This window comes from Anopheles arabiensis, chromosome 2 (assembly GCF_016920715.1).
Source record: "Anopheles arabiensis isolate DONGOLA chromosome 2, AaraD3, whole genome shotgun sequence".
In the NCBI taxonomy this organism is placed as follows: domain Eukaryota; kingdom Metazoa; phylum Arthropoda; class Insecta; order Diptera; family Culicidae; genus Anopheles; species Anopheles arabiensis.
The window spans coordinates 109,498,550-109,521,791 of record NC_053517.1 but is presented as its reverse complement, the minus strand read 5'-3'; the positions used below and the strand labels follow the sequence as shown (position 1 = coordinate 109,521,791).

The following is a 23,242-nucleotide window of genomic DNA, read 5'->3' as shown; positions in this document are numbered from 1 at the left end:
TTCGTTATTGCTACCCTCTTTCGCGCACGCCGGTTTTCCCTACTATATCGCGAAGATATTCTTCGATACTACTACTATAGCGAAAAAAAGAAGAAAAAAAACTACTAAAAATGCTGCTGCTGCGGACAAGCGGAACAAAACCATTTGCTTAAGCGTTTGTCTTTTAGCGCTTTGCGCACCCTTCTCTTCTCACGCGCAAATCGTGTTTTGCCATGCCTTTTGCTCACTCACTCTCCCAGCTAAATTACGGATAAACACGCGCTAGCAAATGTTTTGTATGTATATAGAATATAGCACTTTTGCATCGTTTTTTTTTTGCTAATTTAGGGAAGGGCGCCGCTCATTTTGTTTCTTTTTTGTGTGTTTTTTAGAAGAAAGTTTAGAGGTAATTTCTGGGGGGAAAACGTTCACGATACACAAGCGCGATATTAAAAGCTTCAGCACTTTTCTTGCCTCTATTATTTGTTTTCGATTGTTGAATGCTTTTCTTCTATCTGCATCCACCCTATAAAACCATTTATCTCCCTTCCAGCATTATTGTTCACATTATACTCGATTCGAAAAAGAAAGCTTTACGATTACCTTCTTATCGACTTCCCCATCATTCGATATTGTCGCTTAAACCAAGCGCCACCGATATTGGGAAAAGCCAATCATTTCTCTTCCCGTTCCTACACCTACAAGAGCTATCTCATCTTCACAGATACCTTGGAGGGAATCAATTATGTATTGGTGTATGTATTTTTACTGTATACGAATCCACTTCTCTTACAAAATACAATATGCTCTAAAGCATATAAATTTAAAAAAAGGTTTTGCACGATTTACACACTTTCTGCTTGTTGTTTGCTTACATGCTATCTCAAACATTCGTCTGGATCAATGTCCCGATTTTCCAAAGAAAAGTTGCTATTTTATCTTCCTACTCTTCGCCTCTGTGTCCGTGTACTGTTCCGGTTCCGATATGTGTTTGAGAATGTGTGGTCCCCGGCCAAAGTGACAAAGATTGTTCGAAAAAGTTTACTGCTAGGCACTATTTTAGGTAGTAATTGGTGTCGTCATTCGTCAAAAGACCTAAAACTCAACCTTCAAAAAAGTGTAAACCCTATTTACGCTCACTTTTACGATCTGCTTTTGAGGATGTATATGAATGATTGTGCTGCTGGATGTGCTAAATCTGGCTCAACGTGCTACAGAAAGAGAGATGTGTTGTTCGATATGACGCTTTAATGTCCCGGATTTGGTTCCATTTCATCCCCCGATCAGTTGAATGATCGGTGATCAGTGATCGGTCGTCCTGAGGCTATCGTCCTTCCATCAAATATTGATGCATCGACAAAACGGTGTGGTGATTGAAGACATTTTCCTGATTGTGATGCTTCTGCTTGCTCTGTCCCTTTCCTCTGTTTTGGTTCGACTTCGGTGTTTCATTTTTCTTCCTGGAATGCGGCGGCTGAATGTGTGGCTTATGCTCGCTTCACGTACTGCGCAATCACCACCATCGTCAGCACGGTGGCCACCGCCATCAGGACGCTCGAGACGGAAATCGCACTTGCGCCGCCGCCGTAGCGTGCCTGCCCACAGGCCGGCGGGCACACGGGAATGACGGACTCGGTAAACTCGACGCGGCCCTCCGCATCGCCCAGCTTGTTCGTCGCCTGGCAGATGTACTCGCCGTACTGGCGCTTCTCGGCCGTGATGACGCGCAGCGTCGAGTCGGTGAACTCGTCCGCGGTCGCAAACTGAGACAGCTGGTAGTGCTGGTTGCTGGACAGCTGCACGCTATCCTTCAGCCAGCGGATGGCTGGCGGCGGGTACGCCTCGATGTGGCACTCCAGATCCATATCGTACTGTAGGGCCTGCTCGACACGCGGTCTCGGCACGGTCACGACCGGCGCAAACTCCACCTCCAGATTCACGTTACGCCTGTCGCCCCGGCTCACACCGTTGTCCGCCACGCAGTAGTAGGTGCCGCGGTCCTCCTTGTGCACCGAGTGGATGTTTAGTACATTGCCCGAGTATGTTGCACCACCTGCGTGAAAGAGGAGAGAGAGAGAGAGAGAGGGAAGAGATGAATATACAATTTATATGAATGCCCTTCGCTTGGTTTACGCGGTTTACGAGCGAACAAATAAAATAAAAATTTAATTAATTTACAGCAACTGTTTAACTCTAACAGCACCCGCTGCCGCCCGCACCATAATTTTGTTCTTTTTTGGGGGATTTCGCTTTCTTCCCCTCAGGTACACACTACTAGCTTCCGAAGAAGAATGGCTTCCGGTATGTGTGTGTGATGCGTGCCCTCGGAATGTGTATGGCCGCGGCGCGGCAACATGCAACGAGATCTCGTGCAATCTGTTGTACCTTGATCCCTTCGCGCTTTGCTGACCACCCCACAGCAAGTACTGTAACCTGTCCCCGAAAGCCTACCCGAAAACGCAATGAGAGATGATGTTTGTCGCGGGTCAGTGAACACGCAACCACGCCACCACACTACGAGCTTCGATAATTTGCTGCTGTCCACATGTGCTCTCCACAACCCTCACCATCCGGGGCAGGCAGTTATGAATAGGAAATTAGTGCAAAGGAAATGATATCTCTAAAAAAACAGCAGTTACCGAACAGCACACAGACTCGCGCCGCGTGCGACAACTGTGTCCCCCACGTAGTGTTTCCTTCACTTGCATGTACGCACCTAAGCCACGTGGGTCTGTGCGTTGAAGCTCATGAAATTCTTCCGATTCAGCGCCTGCTGGGATCGACCAACACACACATACACACCCCAAAAAGAAAGGGATACAAATTAACATTATTTGTCACTGTCACCTTCCATACTGACCACTCCCCCCCTCGCCGTTCACGTACTAATCGAATGTCCTAAGGTAAGGACTTCATTTCCTGTTCCATGCACGCTGTCTCCCGGTTGATCCCGGTGGATTGTTTACGCATCACTGAAGATGTCACCGAACTTAACAGGCCGAAACGAATGCAGCCGGGCAGTAAGTGTTGTCCCCGTTTTGGGTTACCACCAGCAGCAACATCCAATATGCATAAAATACTCATCATGATGTGGGAGAGAGTGTTTTCATGCACAAATCCCGTTCCGGAATTTTAAATAGTTCTTGTTTAAAGACTGTTTGACGCTGTTCGTGTTGGAAGCCAAACGTGTTTGGGCTCTGGCTCTTGAGTTATAATATGCTGCATCATAAACTTTGATACTATGTTGGCCGCGTTTTTTAATTAGCTCCCTAATATCCATAATTAATTAGGCTGTGTGTCAAGTGTCAAGTGGAGCGACACGCACACACACACGCACTTGAGTCATAAAACATTTACTCCACTGGCTATAAAATTGATCGCGAGAAATTAAACAGAACACACGCTGCACTTCAAAACGCAACACACAAGCACAGCCGGGAAAATGGTACAAATTGTACAACAGCTTTGTACGAGAGCAAGGCATGCTGAGAGCGCCAAAACGGTTTGATTACTTTCGACCGCTTAAGATATCGCTATCGAGTAAAACTCGAGTTTCGGGTAACGGATTTGTGTCATTCAACACCGGCGGATTATGGCTGCAAGCGGATACCGATGCGGCCATATTACACAAGATCTACGATAAAGAGATGCTGAAATGGTAATGTTAAACTGAGCCGTTTCATATTTTGTCAATTGCTAAGTAAATGGTTGCTTGACAGTGCAGTTTAACGATGGCAGGAGACTGTGTGTTTGAACTAGAAGCCGATGGAGAATTAGCATTTCTCGCTCGCTTAAATCAGCCCTTTTTGAGCGGGGGTTATTGATTTTTAACGTGTGCCATAAAAAAAACACTCGAACGAGTCTTGATGAAAGCCCGATCATTGTTATGCCCATGTTTCAACGGTTCTACTAGTCAGACAACCACCACCAGCTGACATGCGCGGGGCGTTTTTGTTTGTCTACGCATCATCGCACCGCCCGTGTGACAACCGACAGCAACCACTGATCAAGTATGCACACCGAGCAATCGAAACGAAGGAATGGCCCCGATCTGTTCAGCGAGGAACGCACTTCAACGAAGACAACAGTTCCTGCATGTCAATGAATCGCTCAGTATTGCACAACAGCTCCGCGTTTCGACGGATTAAGGGCCGGGAAATAGGACCCTGATGGGAGAGGGGGCACGTTCCTGACACCGGCCGGGAGCAACCACCATACAATGCCGCGGAGAAATTAATCCTCGTGGTGCGCGTTCTCGAGTACACTCGTTTGTCTTTGTTCTTGTCACCTTTCGCTTCATTTTTTCGGTTGGTTTGGTTTTCGAGTGGTTTCCCCGTCTGTTGTTACAATTAGTTGGGTTTGAAAATTGTCACCCATAAAACCGAAACTCCCGGCACCCGGCAGGCATTCCTAACTAGGGTGTTGTGCCGGTGGTGGTGGTGGTGGTGGTGTGACGGCGATCTGTTTCAGTGCCCTGTATGAAAAAAGGGGAGGTAAATGTTATTATCCTACTTCATCAAAATCGGACCTGCGGGCTTTGTGCAACGATACACATCTATGCAGAAGCGCGCAGAAGTTCTCTACAAACGAACCTTTTCTTTTTATTGTTTTGCTGTATGCATCTCTACCACGTGTGTCCGAGGGTTCCGAAAAACGATAAACTTCAATGACCGGATACGACACCGCCGCCGATGATGGGTGGAAGAGCATCGTTTGGCAATACGATTGTGAGCGCTTGCCTGGGGATGCGCTACAAAATGCACACAACACACGACAAATACAAATGATCTTCTGAACCGACGGTGGACGGTTCCCTGGCGGCTTATCCCGTCCTTTTTCGCACCAGGAACTGGTGCACCTCTCCATGGGAAAGCAGGGAAAGTAGGGAAAGCAAAACTGGATGGGTCGGATGATATAATCCACTTATCTCAAGGACTGGGCAGAATGTTTCCTCTCGTGTTGACTAATCTTTTTTGGTAGCGAATCACACGAAAATCGACAAACTTCTCTGCACACACAGCTCCTCCACAACAGAATGGTCGGAATCGTTTTTTTTTTTTTTTTTTTTTTTTTGACAACTGTCAGCTCAATAGCGAAGCGAATAAAAGCCCGACTGTCAAACTGGCGAAAGAGACGAGAACACAGTTGACGTAACACAGCAGGCGTAACGAGCTGAACTCCGGAATGATCTCTTTCGGAAAATTAAATCCCAAGATGGATGAATTTGATTTAATGATACAAGAACGGCTAGCCGCAGTAAGGCTGAAGAAAACCGAAACTATCAACGATTTGATAAAGCAAATATTTGGCGAAGAATTTCACCGTATCTCGATATGGTACGAAGGAAGGTACGTTCCCGGCACTACGCTCCTGGGTCAGTTTGCACCGTCCAAACCAGTAGAGTACATGGTGAGCCTCCCGGGCGGCAAGGTGCACGGTTCGTTGGCCCGTGCCGGCAAGGTTAAGGGCCAAACGCCGAAAGTGGAGAAGAAGGACAAGCCGAAGCGCAAAACGGGACGCGCCAAGCGTCGTCTGCAGTTCAACAAGCGCTTCACGCAGAAGACGACCACCGCCAAGCAGCAGCGTCGCCGAGGACCTAACTCTCAGACAGCTCAGGGTTGAAGAAGAATGGCGACGAAGACGTAACGTTTATCTCATCTGTAAAGGGTATGCAGTTTCAAGAGCCAATAAAACGATTAGAATTGCTGAAAGTAACAGTGGAGTTGTTGGTAGTGTCATTAAGCGAAGGGACGCAGGTTACGGTTCACAGGTAAGTGTCGGCTTTAGCTCATTATTGTCTCGGAATATGCGTGATCACAGCAGACACAGTCCAGTTCCCGAATGCAGATTCGTAGGTGAAGTGGAACTATCGCACTGCTAGCGAACATCCCCCAGCAACCGTCACCAAGTCGGGCAGCAATCAAGTAGTCCACGATCCCTTCACCATCTCCCGAACCCATGCCAGCAGTAGTAGTATTGTGTTTGATTTCCGAAGCGGAAGTTGTGTGACAGCTGGAACTTAGCGAAGCGTTGCTTTTCCGCATTGTTTTGTCAACAGCCGCCAACGTGACTGGTACGGGGGCTCGCGTGTTCTGGTGAGATATTGCCAGCGGTAAGCGGATTGTGCCATCGTGCGCACTAATACGGTTCGTGACGGATGAGCATCACAACTGCATTCGGCGGTGGTGGCGGCGGCGCGCCCTGTGTGACAATTATCTGTCCCAAAAGGATGCGATCCTTTCTCTCATCCCGTCCGAATCATCCCTATCTGTCGAGCCATGGTCTGGATATGGTGCATAGGACGGAGCCTTCGGGACCATCGTCGGCCTCTGGTGGTGTCTGGGATTTAATCCACTTATAACGCTACCTCTTTCCAGCCGGCCGGCTTACGATGCACAGCCGGATAGTGAAAGTTGTTTGGTTTATTAAGGATTTGCTGGAGCGAAACAAGCACAAGAGGGTCGGTGAAGTAAGTTTTCTATTGTTTCCTTTTTAACAAACTATGGCGTTCGAGAGATGCATTCGCTTTCATCTGTTCTTTCTGTCTTTTTTTAAGGTCCACATAAAAAGGTTCTTTCAACAATCGAACTGAACGTATGCGATTATACACACTCCAATAGCAATACGGTACTTAGAAAAGTCGAACACACCCGGATTCGGGTATGTATCACTTTTTTTGCCAACTCTTATTAAGGGCGGAGTCCTACAATTCTGGGTTTTTGTGCGCACAACATCAGTGTCGATCCTCTCGGGGCATTAAATGTGGGCCTGTCATAACATGCAAGCGCCATACAGCACACTGGAAGCAGAGTGTGGATGTGTAATGATAGGTTTCGATGGTGGAATTAACGAACTCGATTAGGGAATTGGCAGGCAGCTGCTGCAGTTGCGAGTTTCGCTTTCATCCAGCCAAAGTAACCGTTAATTGGTGGCCGATGGCAATGCTGCTGCTGGTGGGTGCGGCCTCAACGATTACAGTTTTTATTCGTTTGAAGTTTGAAGTCAAATAAAGCTGCAACGTACGATTCTTTCCGTACCCCTAGCTCCACCAGATGGGCGCACTATGGAACCGGAAAGCTAGCGAAAAGCGAGAACCTATTACTGATCCAAATCCGGGACACCAACACCAATATCTCGTTAAGACCTAAATAGCATCAGAATGTGAAACTCAATTTGTCGCTTCATTGTCTGCCTGCAAACACGCACTGTCAGCTGTGGTGTGTGTGCCTGGTGTGGTGACATGGGTCTCCTGGGGTCTCTTCCGTTTCGCCCGGGGTTGGGCAGACAAATGCATTGCTCATTAGCAGCATTTGTGCGTATGCAAGCCGAATGCAGGCACACTTCCAACAGTGGGCTGGAACCGTTAGAAAAACGCGTCAGCTAATTATTTAAAGATTATTTTGTCACCAACTGTTTCCACCATTTCCACTGGTTGGTGCATTGGTGGTGCATTTTTCGGATGCGCATGGATGCGCTCACACTCCCTGGCACTTCAGGCACCATGGCTGTCAGGAAATGGAAACCTAGATACACTGTTGTGTGTGTGTGTGGTGACGGTGCACTGTCGTTTGTAAAGCGCACTTTATCTAGAGTGTACGATTTTTAGTTCACCGAGCAAAATAACCGGAAATGGCATGTATGGAGGTCGATGGTGATACGGAAGAATGGAGCGTTTCGCAAGTGAAAATTTGCATTGAAACAGAGGTAGTATGATACGTTAGTATTTGTCTTCATTATAGGTCTCTGTTTATTTTTTTAAATGTTTTTTCACCAACAGATCGCAATCCCTTCATTGGCGCTCTTCTTCAAAACGCCCGGAAGCAAAAAAGGACACATCGGTAAAAAAGCCCCCTCTAAAAACCTCGACAAGAGCTCGCACTTTCCTGATTGATAAGCTAATGGCAACATGCACACCGGAAGCCACACCCTTACATCTCTATCGCCCTCCCTCCCTTCCGAACGAGCTCCGGAATGCCCTAACCGGAAGGGCGGAGTGAAAGGACACATCACCAGTTAGGAGAGCGCGCTATGCAGTGCCCTCGGTATTGCAAAGGATTGTGTCACCGATTGACTCTCCTCGTCTCGATTCTGCATCTGCAACCCCATACCTTTCTCGCCGGCACACACACTACACACACGAGCGAGCACCGGATACGTGCGAAAGCATATTCGACGGTTCTCTTGTACCTTTCTCCATTTACGCTCAACGTCGTCCCCGGGGGTTCGAAAGGGAAAGGAGGTTCGATTGGTATTTCACATCCCACGAAACATAACCTCATGCACGGACGACGTGTACAAGGGCAAGGACAATGCCCAAACACGGCAGTAGTTTGACAATTTTAACGACTTTTAACCGGGTGACACATCACACTCTCCTCTGTGAAAAGGGAAAGGTAAATCCTGGCCCGTGTGTCATTGAAATCACATTACTCTCGGGGTCGGAAATCTCGGGCTGTTTTGGGTAGGTTTTTGAAAGCGTGTGTTCGCTCATAAATTAGCTGTCCTGACAGTCGCTACTTTACCACCCCGCTGTGTGTGAAGTAGTAAGGACAAGCGCACAGCGCCGTTTTGTCGTTGTCAATTCCCGTATATCCCTCGTTCGATTTCACTCGGGCACATGCCCCGGGATGATGAAGGCAGCCGGACGCGCGTTTTCTCTCTTCCGTTTGTCCGCCCGTCCCAATGACCAAACACACACACGTTGTGCTCAGGCGGGGGATGAGTTTTTCGCGCCTTGCAACCGGGATACCGGGTTGACAACAACAAAAAAAAAACGGTGCTACAAACCACCAGCATATGTCGCACAAAGCGTCCTACACCTAGAGGGACAAACCATCCCCCAACAAACGGGGAAAAAGAAATGCAAAGCGTGCGCCACCACCGTGTGTCAACATTGCCACTTCGGATTGGTACCAACGGCGGGGGCTTGTGACTTCCGTTGGCCAGGGTTGGTGATGTTCGTGTATATACGGGTTGGGTCGGTAGAAACGGTTTTGATGGAAATCCAAATGGAAACTCAAATACTGTTTGTACATGGATCAGGGATTGCATTTCCACTCCGCGCGTTCGATACGTTAACGGTCAAACATAGAAAACGATGCAAACAGACAAAATCATTCGATCAAATAACCATTCCCAAACGTCTGCCGGGAGGGAAACAGATTACTACCGCTTAACAGCTCCCCTGGACGACCTGAACGGAGTCATTTGACACTTACTGGTTACGATTTACGTTGTATAGTGGGGTATTAAATTTTATACTTTATTGCTTAATGGAAAAATATAACGTTTATGTTTTTGTTAAATGTCCAAACCCACAAAACCACAAACAAACCAAGCTGCTACTACTACTACTCCCTAACCCTTGCGCGCAGATAAAAATTATAACCAATCGACCGAATATTTACGCTTGATTTCTTTTCTTTTTCCAGCGTTTTATGTTTGCGGGACATAAATTGTTCGTCCTATTTCGTCGTGCACTCGACACGCGGCGGGTGCGGAGGAGTGAAATCATGCACCGGAAATGAAATCAAGAACACGAGCGAAACGAACGAAAGGAGGAACGATATCATCGATATCACTCTCACTCCAAACGTCACTGTGACTGGTCGAAGGTTCTCTGCGCTCCGACTATTTTCAATATTATTCCGAGAAAACCTGTATCTTTGCTGAACTTGTTGCTGGTGTAGGTGACTTCATTGCCTGGTTTTGTTTAACAACTGGATTATTCACCGTCAATCACCTGGAAACGTTTTCCGGCCCACAATCATTACGTCGCTTCAACATCACAATCAATCGCTCATCCACAAAGCAATGGCTGGTATTTGTTCCGCCTGCGCTAACGACATCGTAGCTGCTGATCGCATTGTGAAATGCCAGGGTTGGTGCAACTCTGAGTTTCACTTCTCATGCAGCGGACTTTCTGAGGAACTTTCCGCTACTATAGAGTCCTGTGCACAACTTTTTTGGGCCTGTAAAGCCTGTGTAAAGTTTCACAAGGATCCGCGTACGGCCGTGTTGAGGTCATCCACCCCGTACACTCACACTTCTGTCGACCTACTGTCCAGCATAGCCGACCTTAAAGCGGGCCTCCGTAGTGAGCTGTCACAGCATACCACAGCTATTAAGTTAGAGCTTCTGGAAGTTTTAAAGGCGGAGATCCGTTCCTGCTTGCGATCGACGCATGCCGCCACCGATTTACCGTCTCAACGGCCCATTCATCACAATTCAGCGCCTAAATTGTTTAATTCAGTGGTCAAAAATATCCCCGGTACTATTACACCCACACTACAACAGTATCCATCATTAGCCGCTTCTCTTAGTGTGAGTGCGAACGAACCGTCATCCTTCACCAATATGCCACCAGTTTACAACCCGCAAACACCACTACTCAGAGGATCGGGATCGCCGCTCGATTCTGACACACTAGACACCATCCCACACACCGATACGCGAATGTGGCTATTCTTTACGCGTTTCTCCCCATCGGTTACCACTGAGCAGATTTCTCTCATGGTACAAGTACGGCTAGCACTCGATAAGCGGGATGTGTTTGTACACCGTTTGACGAAGCTTGGTGCCGACACTAGTACACTCTCATTTATCTCATTTAAGGTGGGCATACCAGCCACTTTACGCAACAAGGCTCTCTCACCTAACACATGGCCCTCTGCTCTTACCTACCGAGAGTTCCGTGACTATCGGACCAATAATTATAACACTAATACCTGTGCAACAACTGAAACAAATTCGATGCTCGATCAAAACGTTACTCCCGCTACCGACACTTATCATAATCCTCTCTCACATTCTGGAGGGAGTGCCGCGATGCCAACTACTACAACAGATACGCTCGCACAGCCCGTTACGATTTCCTCACCTGCCATGACCACTACAGACGCAGCTTTGTTTACAAACGAACCACATCTTGACCTTAATGAGCGAATGCTTGTTACTACCACACCTACTAGGTCACCTCCCGAATGCTTAGCCGCTCCTAAAAAACGACCGAAGCGAAACGCTAAACGGACTGATGAATCTGCTGACGCTGGCCCGTCGGATGAATAGCAATCTTGCACCGCATCCGGCGATGCACCTCGTTCAGCTCATCCCAGTCTCTCTATCTACTACCAAAATGTACGTGGTCTACGAACGAAAACTACAAATCTTCGCCTGGCGCTATCAGAATCTGAATATGATTTTATCATTCTTACCGAGACTTGGCTTACTCAGTCAATACCTTCTTCGCTCCTCACTGACGATCATTATCATATCTACAGGTGCGATAGGAATCTTTCCAACAGTGCCCTCTCACGCGGTGGGGGTGTTTTAATTGCAAGTTCCTCTTCAATACCGACATGTGAAATCGCATCGCCTAATACCATACTGGAACAACTTTGGATCAAAACATTGCTGCCAGGTGTCTCTGTTTACATCGGCGTTGTTTACATTCCGCCTAGTCATGCGAATGACCCCGCAGTGATGAACGCTTTACATGATAGTGTACGTGAAATTTCAAGCCGCATCAAAGAGAGCGATTTATTATACGTCTTCGGAGATTTCAATAAACCTGATATCAGATGGGAGCTGACTAATACATCAGAAGCCACCGATTGCTCTCCATGTTATTCTGTCATGCATTATGCGCCTTTATGCAATTCCGTGGCTAATACCGATTTCGTTGATGGGTTGCATAGTACCGGATTATTTCAGTTGAGTGGTATTGCAAATCAATCTGGGCGTCAATTGGATCTGGTCTTCGCAAACCTTGCCGCAACCAATATTTTGTGCGACTCAATCACACCTCTGCACTCTGTGAATGGTACTTCGGCTCTAGAGAACTTCCTCCCATACGTAACACACTGTAGTATTCCACTTCTCAGTGAGGACTTTCATCATCCTTCATTGGATATGATGATTTATTATCCCGTACAACTATCCCACACCACCAACAGTCACACTCGCAGTACAGTCAATAGAAATTTCTTCAAAACGAATGTGGAACGTATGAATGCCCTTATTGTGTCGTTTGACCGTAATTTTGACTGCTCCAACTTTTCCACTATCGACGAAGCCACCGATTGCTTTAGCGTTTTTATGCGCTCAGCGATTAATTCCTGCGTTCCTGTTGCTCAACGAAAGCCTGGCCCCGATTGGTCTAATGCATCTTTAAGACGGTTGAAAAAAATAAAATCAAAAGCCTACGCGGATTACAGTAGAACGAGATCATCGCTGCATAGGAGAATTTTTTTCGATGCACTGAACAATTATCGTCGACATAATCGTGTGCTCTACCGCTCCTTCATTCGCCGTACTGAAAGGCAGCTATTTTCCAAGCCGACACGGTTCTGGAGCTTCTGGAACAAACGGCGCAATATAAGAAGTATCCCTCCGTCAATGAGCTACAATGGCCAAACTAGTATCGATACATCCGATATTTGCAACACTCTCGCCAATCGTTTCGCTGATGCATTCACCCTTCCTGTTCACAATCCTAACACACTAGCAGAGGCCACCCGCAATACTCCATCGGATGCTATCGATTTTATTATACCCACAATTGACGAAGCATTAATTGCGCGCACACTCAACGATATAAAACCATCTACATCATCTGGACCTGACAATATTCCCGCATACATATTGAAGCACTGCCGTCAATCACTCGCACCCATTCTTGCCAAAATATTTAATGATTCCCTTATGCGTGGCACGTATCCTGAGTCCTGGAAACACGCGCGAATGATTCCTATCCATAAAAAAGGCAGTCGACTTCATGCTAGTAATTATCGTGGCATTGTATCCCTATGCGCTTGTGCAAAGGTGTTTGAGCTCATTCTATACAATCCGCTACTCACAGCAGTTCAAAACTATATGAGCCCTAGTCAGCATGGATTTCTCCCAAGGAGATCTTCCACCACAAATCTTGCTGAATTTGTTGGCTACTGCTTCGACAACATGGATCGAGGTACTCAAGTTGATGCAGTATATATCGACTTCAGGGCTGCGTTCGATAGTATTTCTCATGATATTCTACTTTCGAAGCTAAAAAAACTCGGTTTCCTCGACTGGCACATCACCTGGCTGCGTTCATATTTAACTGGTCGTTCGTACTACATAAGTATAGGATCTCATCGTTCTCACTCTTTCACCAGCTCCTCCGGTGTGCCTCAAGGGAGTAATTTGGGACCGCTACTCTTCCTCATCTATATAAATGATCTATCTTTCGTTTTACCGCCAGGCCAACACCTAATGTACGCCGACGATGTAAAAATATTCGCTCCAGTTAGAAACGACAGTGACTGTGTACGCCTTCAAACGATCCTTGAGAATCTGGATAGCTGGTGCAGCAGAAACGCTCTCCAAGTGTGTGCTGATAAATGCCAGTGTATATCATTTAGCAGAGCCCGTCACCCCATCACGTTTACATACACTATGCTCAACACGGCTTTGGCTCGCACGACATGTATCCGTGATCTGGGGGTGCTACTCGATCAGAAGATGTCATTTCGCCCTCACATTGATAGCGTTGTTGCGAAGGGAAATCAGCTACTTGGTTTAATTACGCGGACCTGTAGCGAGTTTACCGATCCCATGTGCGTCAAGTCGATCTTCTGTGCCATCGTAAGGTCGTGCCTGGAGTACTGCTGTCCGATCTGGTGCCCGCTTGGCGTTGGTGACATCAATCGCCTCGAAGCCATTCAACGGAGACTCACCAGGTACGCGGTTCGACTCCTTCCATGGCAATCCCACCACGCTCGGCCCACCTACCATCAGCGGTGTCTGCTTCTCGGACTTGAACCACTCTGCTCTCGACGTAAAAACGCCCAATGCCTTTTCATATTTCGGCTCCTTAACGGAGAGATCGATTCCCCGGCATTACTAGCCAGCATCAATTTGTTCGCTCCCTGTCGGATTCTTAGATCCAACTTCCATCTCCGTGTACCGCGTACCCGCAACAACCATAGCCAGGGACACCCTATTATACGTATGTCCCTCGAGTTCAATGAAGTGTTAGATTTGTTCGATTTTAGTATGTCTACTTCCACGTTCAAGGAGAAATTGCGTCTACGTCACATGTAATGTTTGCTTATAACTAGATGTTTATTTATATGCTCCTTAATTTAATTATAAGGTTGCCGATTAGACACGATGGTCCGTCGGTTTATATATGAAATAAATAAATAAATAAATAAATAAATAAATCATACCGTTTCAGCACCGAGACAATGCAAAAGCGAAAAAGGACACGCGCGCGCGGAAATTACTCACCGAGGTTGAGGGAGGTGCTTTTTGTTGTGTTCTGTTCATAAAAAAGGATATCGCGCACGCACGCTCTGCCTCTGGCAGAAGGTACAGTATTGCTGCTTTTATTTGCAGTAAAAGTAGCAGGTGCAGTTTTGTCATGTTAGCCATCCCCTTTGGCTAGGCTCCTCTTTTCCCTACTACTCTTTATGCTCCCTTTTTTGTGATCGTTGGGGCAAAAAAGGTAAACACACACACATACACACATATTTCCATTTCGCCGGTTGCCGGTTCGTCCACCAGCTGGCGCCAGTTCTTTGATGGGATTATGTTGCCGCCGGGTGGTACTGGTTGTTTTTTGGTATGGGGAGGGAGAGGAGTTCGCCCTACCACGGAAAACGCCCACTCACGGGACAAGCCAAAACGGGGAACACCCCAGTAGCAGTGCGTGAGTTTGTTGCAAGTGCAATTTTCAACTGACCTCATCGCAACGCTCCCAACTCCCCCTCCCGGTCCTTCGATGTGCGGGGCTTTTGAACCGAAGCAATGAAATTTTAATTAATTACAATTATCATACTGTGGTGAAGGTGGTGGTGGTGGTGGAGTAACGCATTGAGGGGGATTGGTAGGACAATTCTGCACTTTATCATGCTGTCCAGAATTCAATTAGAGAAAAGGGAGACCGCCGAACGTAGAATGTGGGTGTGAGTGTGAGAGAGTGCTTCATCTATTACGCATCTTACAACGTAGACGAAGAAGCACGGATGGAAAAAATGTCATATTGATTTTCCCTTTTTTTTTAGATTCCATTTTCGTGAAGATGACGCCACGACGACGACGATTAAACAAAGGTTCCCCCCTCTAAAAGGAAATAGTTCTTCCTTCCTTCCTTTAATATGGAAAAGGGGAATTAAATGAGTAAGCATTAGTAGAGCGCATGAAAATTGAGACATTCTTCTCCCGATGCCACTGCACACTGTCCAGACAATACAGATTGCAGACGCTCGATAATCGAAACGTTAATTGCAATGATAGTGCATAAAGAGCAGCGGTCTGCTGCTGCTGGCCATGTATATACACGCTGTCCCGAAAGGACATATAAAATATTCATAACAATATGGTGGTAAAACTTCAAACACGAGTAATAACTACCTTCGCACTCCCTCGCTGTAAGTTTCCTTTTTTTGTTGTAACGGACGAATGATTTATTCATTTTCTGCGCGGGCGTCCCGGCATATTTTTTTGCGACATTTCCAGGAAAAGATTTCATCGATCGAGTCAGACACGAACGTTTATTACCGGGCGGGGTGCTTTTTACTACACCCAGAAGACTACGGCAGGGCAGGGGCAAGAAATTGTGCAAAGTATTGATTGTACAACGACACCACTTCTATTCGGTGTTTGGTTTTGTAATAATTCATACAAGCATATTATTTTATTAATCCCCGTAGTGTACATTTTCTCTTCCTTCTTCTCCCCCCACAAGTAGCACGTGTTTGCATTAGGAAAATGAATCAAAGCGAGTGTCACTAATTCACTTATCTCGTTGCGTTTACGACCGATTAGCCAACCGAAGTTAATCTCGCTCTAAAACGGTCTCGCACTAAAAGCAAGCCCCCTTCTCGACACAACAGAGCAAAACGACGGCACTCCGGAAATTTTCTTCATTTCCCCCAAGGGAGCAGAGAGGGAATGAATAAATCGTACGCCACGAGTTTTCATGGTCAGAACGCCCTAAGGGGCCAGTCCTTAGCAACACGTCTCTTTCTCTCTGATGGTACCATGTTTGGGGCCCACCCAGAAGACAATGTGTCACAACCATGTTAATTGATTTATTTCATTGCCGTTATGAAGGGGGATAAGGATGCGCATCTCGATACGAGTTGAGTGCATATTGTTTTCTCCTCCCCATGGCTATTTTCGAACTGTCCTCAAAATTCCCTAAAACGGTACAACACTAATTCAGCAAAGTTTTGTTTTGTTTAATCAAACTAAAACCCTTCTTAAGTGACAAAAAAACGCATGTTAACGCGTTGTTTTCATTTCATATTATCCTGCCCGGTAAGGATACGCATGAAACCGTCAGTGTCTCCTCGGTGTCCGTCTCGCTCGTTATCAATTTGAAGCAACACTTTCCCCACCTGAAATAGGGGTTTCGGGTCCCAAAAAAACAAGTTAACACGCTCTGTTCACCGCCGCTAATTAGAAAGTATCTAAACTGTTTCCAGAGCAGCAGCGACCAGCAGGAAATGGGGTTTTGACACCCAACGGTACATTAAAGTCGCACCATTTATCCATTACCACCACCACCAACATCACCGCGCACAGCGTCGCCAGGATGTTTTTTGTTTCTGAACAAAACAGGGTGTGGATACTTGAACCCCACGCACACACAGGTTGGATGAACTTTTGATAGTGAAATTCCTGTCCAATTCCTCCTCACCCATATCCCCCATCCATATCCAGTCGCGTTAGCTTCAAATTTGTCGGTGGAAATTATCATATCTTCCTGGAAAAGGGGAAGGAAATGTTGCGTGTCTAGGGTTCACTTGAGCATGAAATGTTTTCTTCCACGCGTCAAATTCTACCTTCCAGGACCATCGATCAGAGTTGGCGGCGGCGGACTTTGCTCCCTGCCGATCCTAGCGTGCCGTGTTGTTGGTGGAGGGCGAGAGACATAAACTAACCTCAAAGGGGGAGCAAAAAACACACACACCCATACACGCGGGCAAACTAACAAACCGCAGCACTTGGTTACGCGTCTGCGTGGCAAATCGTACGGTTAAAAGCGTGTCTAGTCCGGATGTCGCCATTACTTTTCCCGGTGAGTGCATGGTTTTTTTTCTTTTCTTTAAGAAGACGCAGTCCACGTCAGTCATTTGCCATCATTATTTCTCTTTCCTTTCAGAACGACAGGTAAGCCACCACACTACAGTGAAGGAGTTGGCTGCGCGAGGTCCTTCAATCAGGGTTTTTGTTAGTTTATCCGTAGAACGTGTACTACTAGTCGGAAATCCAATCAATTCGACTCTCTGGACAGACCTTCCACACTCTACACTCTATGTAAATTTGGGACTATTTGCCTGACTGGCTGGATACACACACTCGGAGCCACGTACGGGAATAATATTTAAGGACCTCTCCTTGTCGACGTTGTCTCGTCCTCGTGTGTGGCTGTCATAAAATGGCAAAAAAGGCACCAAAATGATAATAAACCTTTCTGAAATATTGTACGGCAAGGGCGGCAATATATGCTGATCTATACTCCATCCCCCGCCAAAAACAAAACACAACATTCTGGAACGAAAATTTATACACACTTTCTACTTCCATCCAGCCTAAAAGTCCATAAACTTCCAGGACCGCTCAACGACGGTCACGGTCACCGATATTGTTATTACAAGGCCGACGTGGAGGAGGAGGACGAAGTTCCAACATTTTTGTTGTTTTATTCTCTCCCTGTCTGTCTGACCATAAAACGATTACACACAACATAAAGCAGCACACATTTGAATTTTGGGTTTATTTGGATTGGTTTCATATTTTTCCTTCGTAACAAGCCGAAGGGGAAGAGAGGGAGAGTTTGTATGTGTGTGTGTGAGTAGAACATAAACAGGACCTTCTTTTAAATGTCCTTTGCAGTATTACCACAAAAAATGCACCGATTTTGATCGAAATATTGCCCCTCTTCTCTATCCGTTACTGCCGTTGCGTTTGGTTGATTTTTGCGACCCCTGCGGTAGAAAAAAAGTGGTGCCCAAGGGCCATGACGATGTTTATGACAGCAATTGACAGTGACGCCAGGACGACGAATGCGGTTTTGCATCGCTTTATTCACCTGGAACACAGGGGTGGAGGTATGAAAAATGGATAATTTATCCTTCGCTTGCCGGCCACTGTTGGGGTGTCCTCGGGGTAAAAGAGCAGGGAGAGTCCTCTTCTCTCCTCTTCAAAGTGCAACTTCCAATTAACTATCTATTGTGCGTCGCGGATGCAACCATTTTTTGCCTACTTCATGCTGATTTGGCCACTGTGTGTATCTACCCTCACAGCAATCGGTGCAGCGGTGAAGGTAAGTGATGTAGCAGTTGAACTAATGATCCTTTGCTACGCCATACGACATTGTGAATGCACAATTTCTAGCTGCATTACTGTATATTTTCCTTTCTTTTTTTTCATTCGTTGTACAGGGTCATAACGGAAATATCAACAACAAAAAGAGAGAGAGAGAGGAAACCCGTACCGAGAAGCCAGCAAAATAAACATTCCGCAATCAGGGAATAATAATAATCGTCCGCAGAGTGTACGAAAGCGAACTCAAATAGGACGAAATAGATAACGGAGCAATGGGAAAATCATGGGTACGATTGGGCAAATAAAAATAACGTTCAGTGCGTTTTACCCTGTCGGAACAGAGACCAGAGTCCCAAAAAACCATCCGAAAACACACGAAAATGGGCTTTCACCTGGAATTTCCAATTTCGTTACAACGCGTCGGCAGTTTCCTTTTAAAAAATACCCCAAAAAATCGATCCCTGCTCTATAGCTGGGGCATTAAGGACGGGTAACTGTCGAGGCGGATGCATTCGATCCTAAAATAATATTTATACAATTCTGCAAAAAAGGGGGAACACATTTCGGGTCGATCGCGTCCTGATCGGCATATGTGAGCTTTGAACACGCAAACGCATAAAGAACACGTTTGGACAAATAATAGTAATAATAACAGTTGCCGCAACGGTCCTCTCTACATTCACCCTACCCCTTCGATGCTAAAGGGCGTGTCTAATGTCGCATAGGAACCGTCTGTCCAATACACACATATCTTCCATCTGTTTGCGATCGACGATCTCCGTTTTCGCAACATGCTTGTTGAAGTTGTCGCCATATTTTCATCATTATGGACCAAATTTATTAGCTCACTACTATGCAAAACACACACGCACACAAAGGGTAACGAGAATAGGAGAATCCTTTTTTTATTGCTGCAGCGAATCCAATCATCCATTATGGCAACTACTGTGAAAAAGGGAAGCTGCTGCTGTGCGTGAGCGTTTCTAGCCCGTGAGTGGATTACGCATTGTATTATGCAGTTGTGTGCATCGCGGAAAGGGAGAAAAAGGAAAAGGTGATAAAAAAGGGGTACTTTCCCGTGGTAGGTGAAGTGGGAGAGGAGGGAACCATATTTTTACCAGACTGCTAGATCCCGCTGTTCTCTGCTCAGCACCCCTTTTTCCAGCTTCTCTTGACGCGGCGGTTTATTGCAGCGAACAATCAAAGCAGGCGCAGAGAAGTTCCCCTAGTTCCTTTTCACGGAGGATCATTTAGCCGTCAGTAGCTTCAGCAAATCATTTCTCAATTCTTTTGGCCCTGTCCCCGTGTGCCGCGGCATCGGTCGGTAAGCCAGTCCCATACACCGCTAACTTGTTATTAATTGTTATGAATAGCTAATTTTCCGCTCGGCCGGAAGTCGTCCGAATAACGGATTGGATGTGACCGACCAGCACAGCACGCTGTTGAGTATGCTGAGGACCAGAAGAAAGGGAATTGTGTGTGAGGGTTTTTTGTGAGGTTACCCTCCATAGACTCTTGGAGTGCTGTAAAAATCTAGCTTCGTTCGTTATGTTCATATGATATCCCTTTCCTAGTTTTTTTTATGGCCAATGTCCGAACCAACCTCAATGATCTAGATGTAGCGAAGGGAGAAAGGGAGAGAGACAGTGCCGACGGTAGTAAAACTATTTTGATAACCTAATAAAACTTTTATTGTGACCACCGTTACAGATACCACCAGCCACTACTGCAACCAGTTGTCGATGCTCATCCAACTCACTTCCGCTTCCAATCTCAAAAACGCGTTGGAAAAGCCAAGAGAGTTCTCTCTCTCTGTGTGTGAAGGGATTAAAGGTCTCACACATGAAGAATTGCCCGTAAGAGTGTGTCCCTGGAGGAATGTGAACTGCACGCGGGAAAAGAACGTCACAAAGAAACGGGGTAGAACACTTGAGAAGGAACCAGCAACCCTCCGTTTTGCTAAGACCTTCCTCCTCCTTGGGCTATAGAAGGAATCCGGATTCATGAAGTTCACACTTGGCCCATCCTTTTTGTAAAGCGAAACTGGCGCTCCAGGCTAGCGAGAGTAGAAGGGGAGGATCCTCGTTGTGCCGATCTTTGCGCGACGGACGGGACCAACCGTCGCAGGGTACTTGATCGTCCCATGTTACCGGTGAAACTGGGGGCAAGTATATTAGTTACACGATAATTGGCATTCAATTGTCCAGACTATGCAAGGGATTTAACATTCACACATACAGAAAGGGCCCGGGCCTGAGGGATTGATGAAACCCCCTTGTAACTGGTACCAATGCCGTACTGGCATGATCCATTTCTGTTAACCATTCTACTCTTTTTATTGCAGACCAACATCGCTTGACTGTTTGAGGTTAGGAAACCCTCTCTCGGCTCTCTCATCGTGACCGTTTGGACGCAATTATCTACACATTCAATGTCAATCATACGTAACGAATCACGGCAGGGCAGCATCATGCACTTCTCGAGAGCTTTCCGGTCGGTTGGTCGGTCGGTCGGTTGGTCGGAGGTTTTTAACACACACACACAGCACAGCAGCAGCACAATGTAATAAGGTCACCAAGAAAAAAAGGGACGAAAAGACGAGAGACAGGGTGTGCGTGATTTGCCGGCAAATGGCGGCGGCCAGAGCTCCGTGCAATGGCGACAAATTCACGGCCATTTCCGGTAACTCTCGGGCGAGGTGAAAAAGGGGTTTTGTTATTTGCATATCCTGAACCCGGGAGATTGGTGCATAAAATGGTTGACGAGTTGGGATGGTTATGAGGTCGTCTTCATACCGATAACGATATGATGACAAAGTGCCATTCATTAATTCTTGTTTTATATCTTCAAAACAAACGGTTACCGCACACCACTCAGCATTAAACTGTCTTAGACATTCAGGCACGCAGGGTACACAGTAAATAAATCAGAGCAAATTATTCTTGAAACAAGCGTTTCCCTCTATTGTGAGCGCTGTGATATCTTTGTCGGTGCTTTCTATGGAAATGATGCACTCACAGTGCAGAGTTTGGGCAACTATATACAGCACAACCGTAGATTAGCATAAGTGGCACAAAAAGGCCGCACAATACTGGGTGTGTGTACTTGGTTCCCTTTTAGTGGTACTATTTTCTCTTTTATTTTTGCAAAATAGAGCAAAAAACTGAATGCGAACGGGATAAATCGTTCGCTGCACTTGCCTGCAGCAGTAGCAGCAGTAAGCAGTCGACTAGACTAGAAAGTGTTGAATATATTAGCTTTGCTAGCTTTTTCTTCCCAAACGAAACGAACCGAACAAAAAACCTGGAGCTTACAGTAGAGTACAGCAACAATATGCCGCTCATCTTGGTTCCCGTAGCCCAATTTTCCTCTTCCTCTCAGTGGAGTCAGCCGCCCCAAAGTTCCCCCGGCATTAAGCCTCGTTTTCTCAAAAAAAGGCAACTAATCTGTTCCGATTACTAGTAGCATTATCATCATGATCGTGAGCTTGAAGGTGGGTGGTTTTGTGCGTTCTATTTAATTTCAGTGCAAACGCACACTCATCAAACTGACCCCAAACCGCCGTCGGCATTATGGGTGTATTTTCATCTTTGTGGGAAAACTGGAACAGGGAGCGGGAGCCCTTTAGCTGAGTTTGCGCTAATTACTTGTTCGAAGCGCACGGCTTGTCGTGCTTGTTATCAAAACCCAAAGACAAAGTGCTCCAAAACGAAGAGAAATTGGACCATCAAAAAGCAAAGAACGGCCAAACACAGATCGGAACAACAGTGATACACCACAGTTACAAACGCTGCCCAATACCGATTGCACTAAACCTCTTTCGCCCAATAACGCGTTGCAAATTGATTGTTGATCTTCTGTCCATTTACACTGTCATCATCATCGTCGTTGTCGTTGTCTGAAGGGGTATTTATTTTTCTCGATCTATTAATGTCACCCCGATTAATGTCATCTGCCCGCACGCACTTCTTTCCCCTCTCTCTCTCTCTGTAAAGCGGGTCGCGTAGACGGCCGCCTTCAAAGACCGACCATCATCTGCGACCATAATGGTTGACTAAATAATAATGCTCTTGCCCTCTTGGTGTGGCGACCCGCAAAGACCGACCCCGCTTGGAGACACATCACAAGCCCGGTCGGACGGTGGTCTCTCCACAAACAGCAGAGTTTTGCTTTGGGGGGAGAGATGTGTCATTTTGTTGCGCACGCGAGATATCAGATCGTTCCATCTACAGACCAATGACCATTTGGATCGTATGCCCCCGGCGATTACTTTAGTACGACCTAACCTAACTTCCCCAAACTCTAAGGCCGCAGCATGTCGGTGTGTGTGTGTGTGTAGAATCTTTTCCAAACCCAAGTGTTGATCATCATCCAGTGTCTTCTCTCTGTGTGTTTGTGTTGCTTGTACTCAGCAACAAAGAGGAAAAGAAGGCCACTTAATTGGTGCAATTATGTTGAGAAAAGCCAACGCCACCACCAGCCAACGCTCACGATCGCGAGGCCTACTTGGTTGGTGAGTGAGCTCACGCTCTGCCATCGTTCGTTTCTTGTAGGAACGTGGTAGAAGGTGGCGTGGTTTGAGGGTAGAACGACAGAAAGGTTATCGTTACGCATCGTAAGCTAGAATCGTAAGCAGTTCCTAGAGACTCACTTGTATGGCAAACAAGTCTACGGGGGAAACACTGAGGGCGTCATTCCGTTACATTCCCGTAACTAGCCCACACACACACACACACACACACACACATAGATCGATCTATCGTGCCCTAGCCCCGATTGCGTTTGTTTATTTTACAATCGATCATCGAGATACGCGGGTGCACGATCGAGCGAGAGAAGCAGAGAGAGACATCGAAGAAAGAGCTATTTACCGTGTACATGATGATCACACAGACATGACACTTTCAGTGCGACACGTTTCGTCGTTCGTTAGGTAACATTACAC

The 23,242-nt window shown here is 46.5% G+C and overlaps 3 protein-coding genes and 1 long non-coding RNA gene across 5 annotated transcripts in view; 3 read left to right on the top strand and 1 right to left on the bottom strand.

Annotated features, from left to right (window-relative positions):
• Positions 1-307: 307 nt before the first annotated feature.
• LOC120908359 (lachesin) overlaps positions 308-23,242 on the bottom strand; it is a 31,790-nt gene continuing 8,855 nt past the window's right edge. For both annotated transcript variants that reach the window (XM_040319279.1, XM_040319280.1), the window contains one exon: positions 308-2,032. In XM_040319279.1, coding sequence (XP_040175213.1) covers positions 1,467-2,032 — 566 coding nt within the window. In that variant the 3' untranslated portion in view covers positions 308-1,466. The remainder of the gene's footprint in view (positions 2,033-23,242) is intronic.
• Positions 5,114-5,694, top strand: LOC120908360. The gene has a single exon (XM_040319281.1). The coding sequence runs from the start codon at positions 5,164-5,166 to the stop codon at positions 5,599-5,601; it is 438 nt and encodes a 145-aa protein (XP_040175215.1). The 5' UTR covers positions 5,114-5,163; the 3' UTR covers positions 5,602-5,694.
• LOC120908358 lies at positions 6,195-13,963 on the top strand. Its single transcript, XM_040319278.1, has 3 exons — positions 6,195-6,448; positions 6,536-6,639; positions 9,411-13,963. The coding sequence occupies exon 3, from the start codon at positions 9,793-9,795 to the stop codon at positions 11,044-11,046; it is 1,254 nt and encodes a 417-aa protein (XP_040175212.1). The 5' UTR covers positions 6,195-6,448; positions 6,536-6,639; positions 9,411-9,792; the 3' UTR covers positions 11,047-13,963.
• Positions 16,954-17,448, top strand: LOC120908361. The gene is made up of 3 exons (XR_005741128.1): positions 16,954-17,047; positions 17,132-17,139; positions 17,205-17,448. It is a non-coding gene; the product is annotated as an uncharacterized LOC120908361 (long non-coding RNA).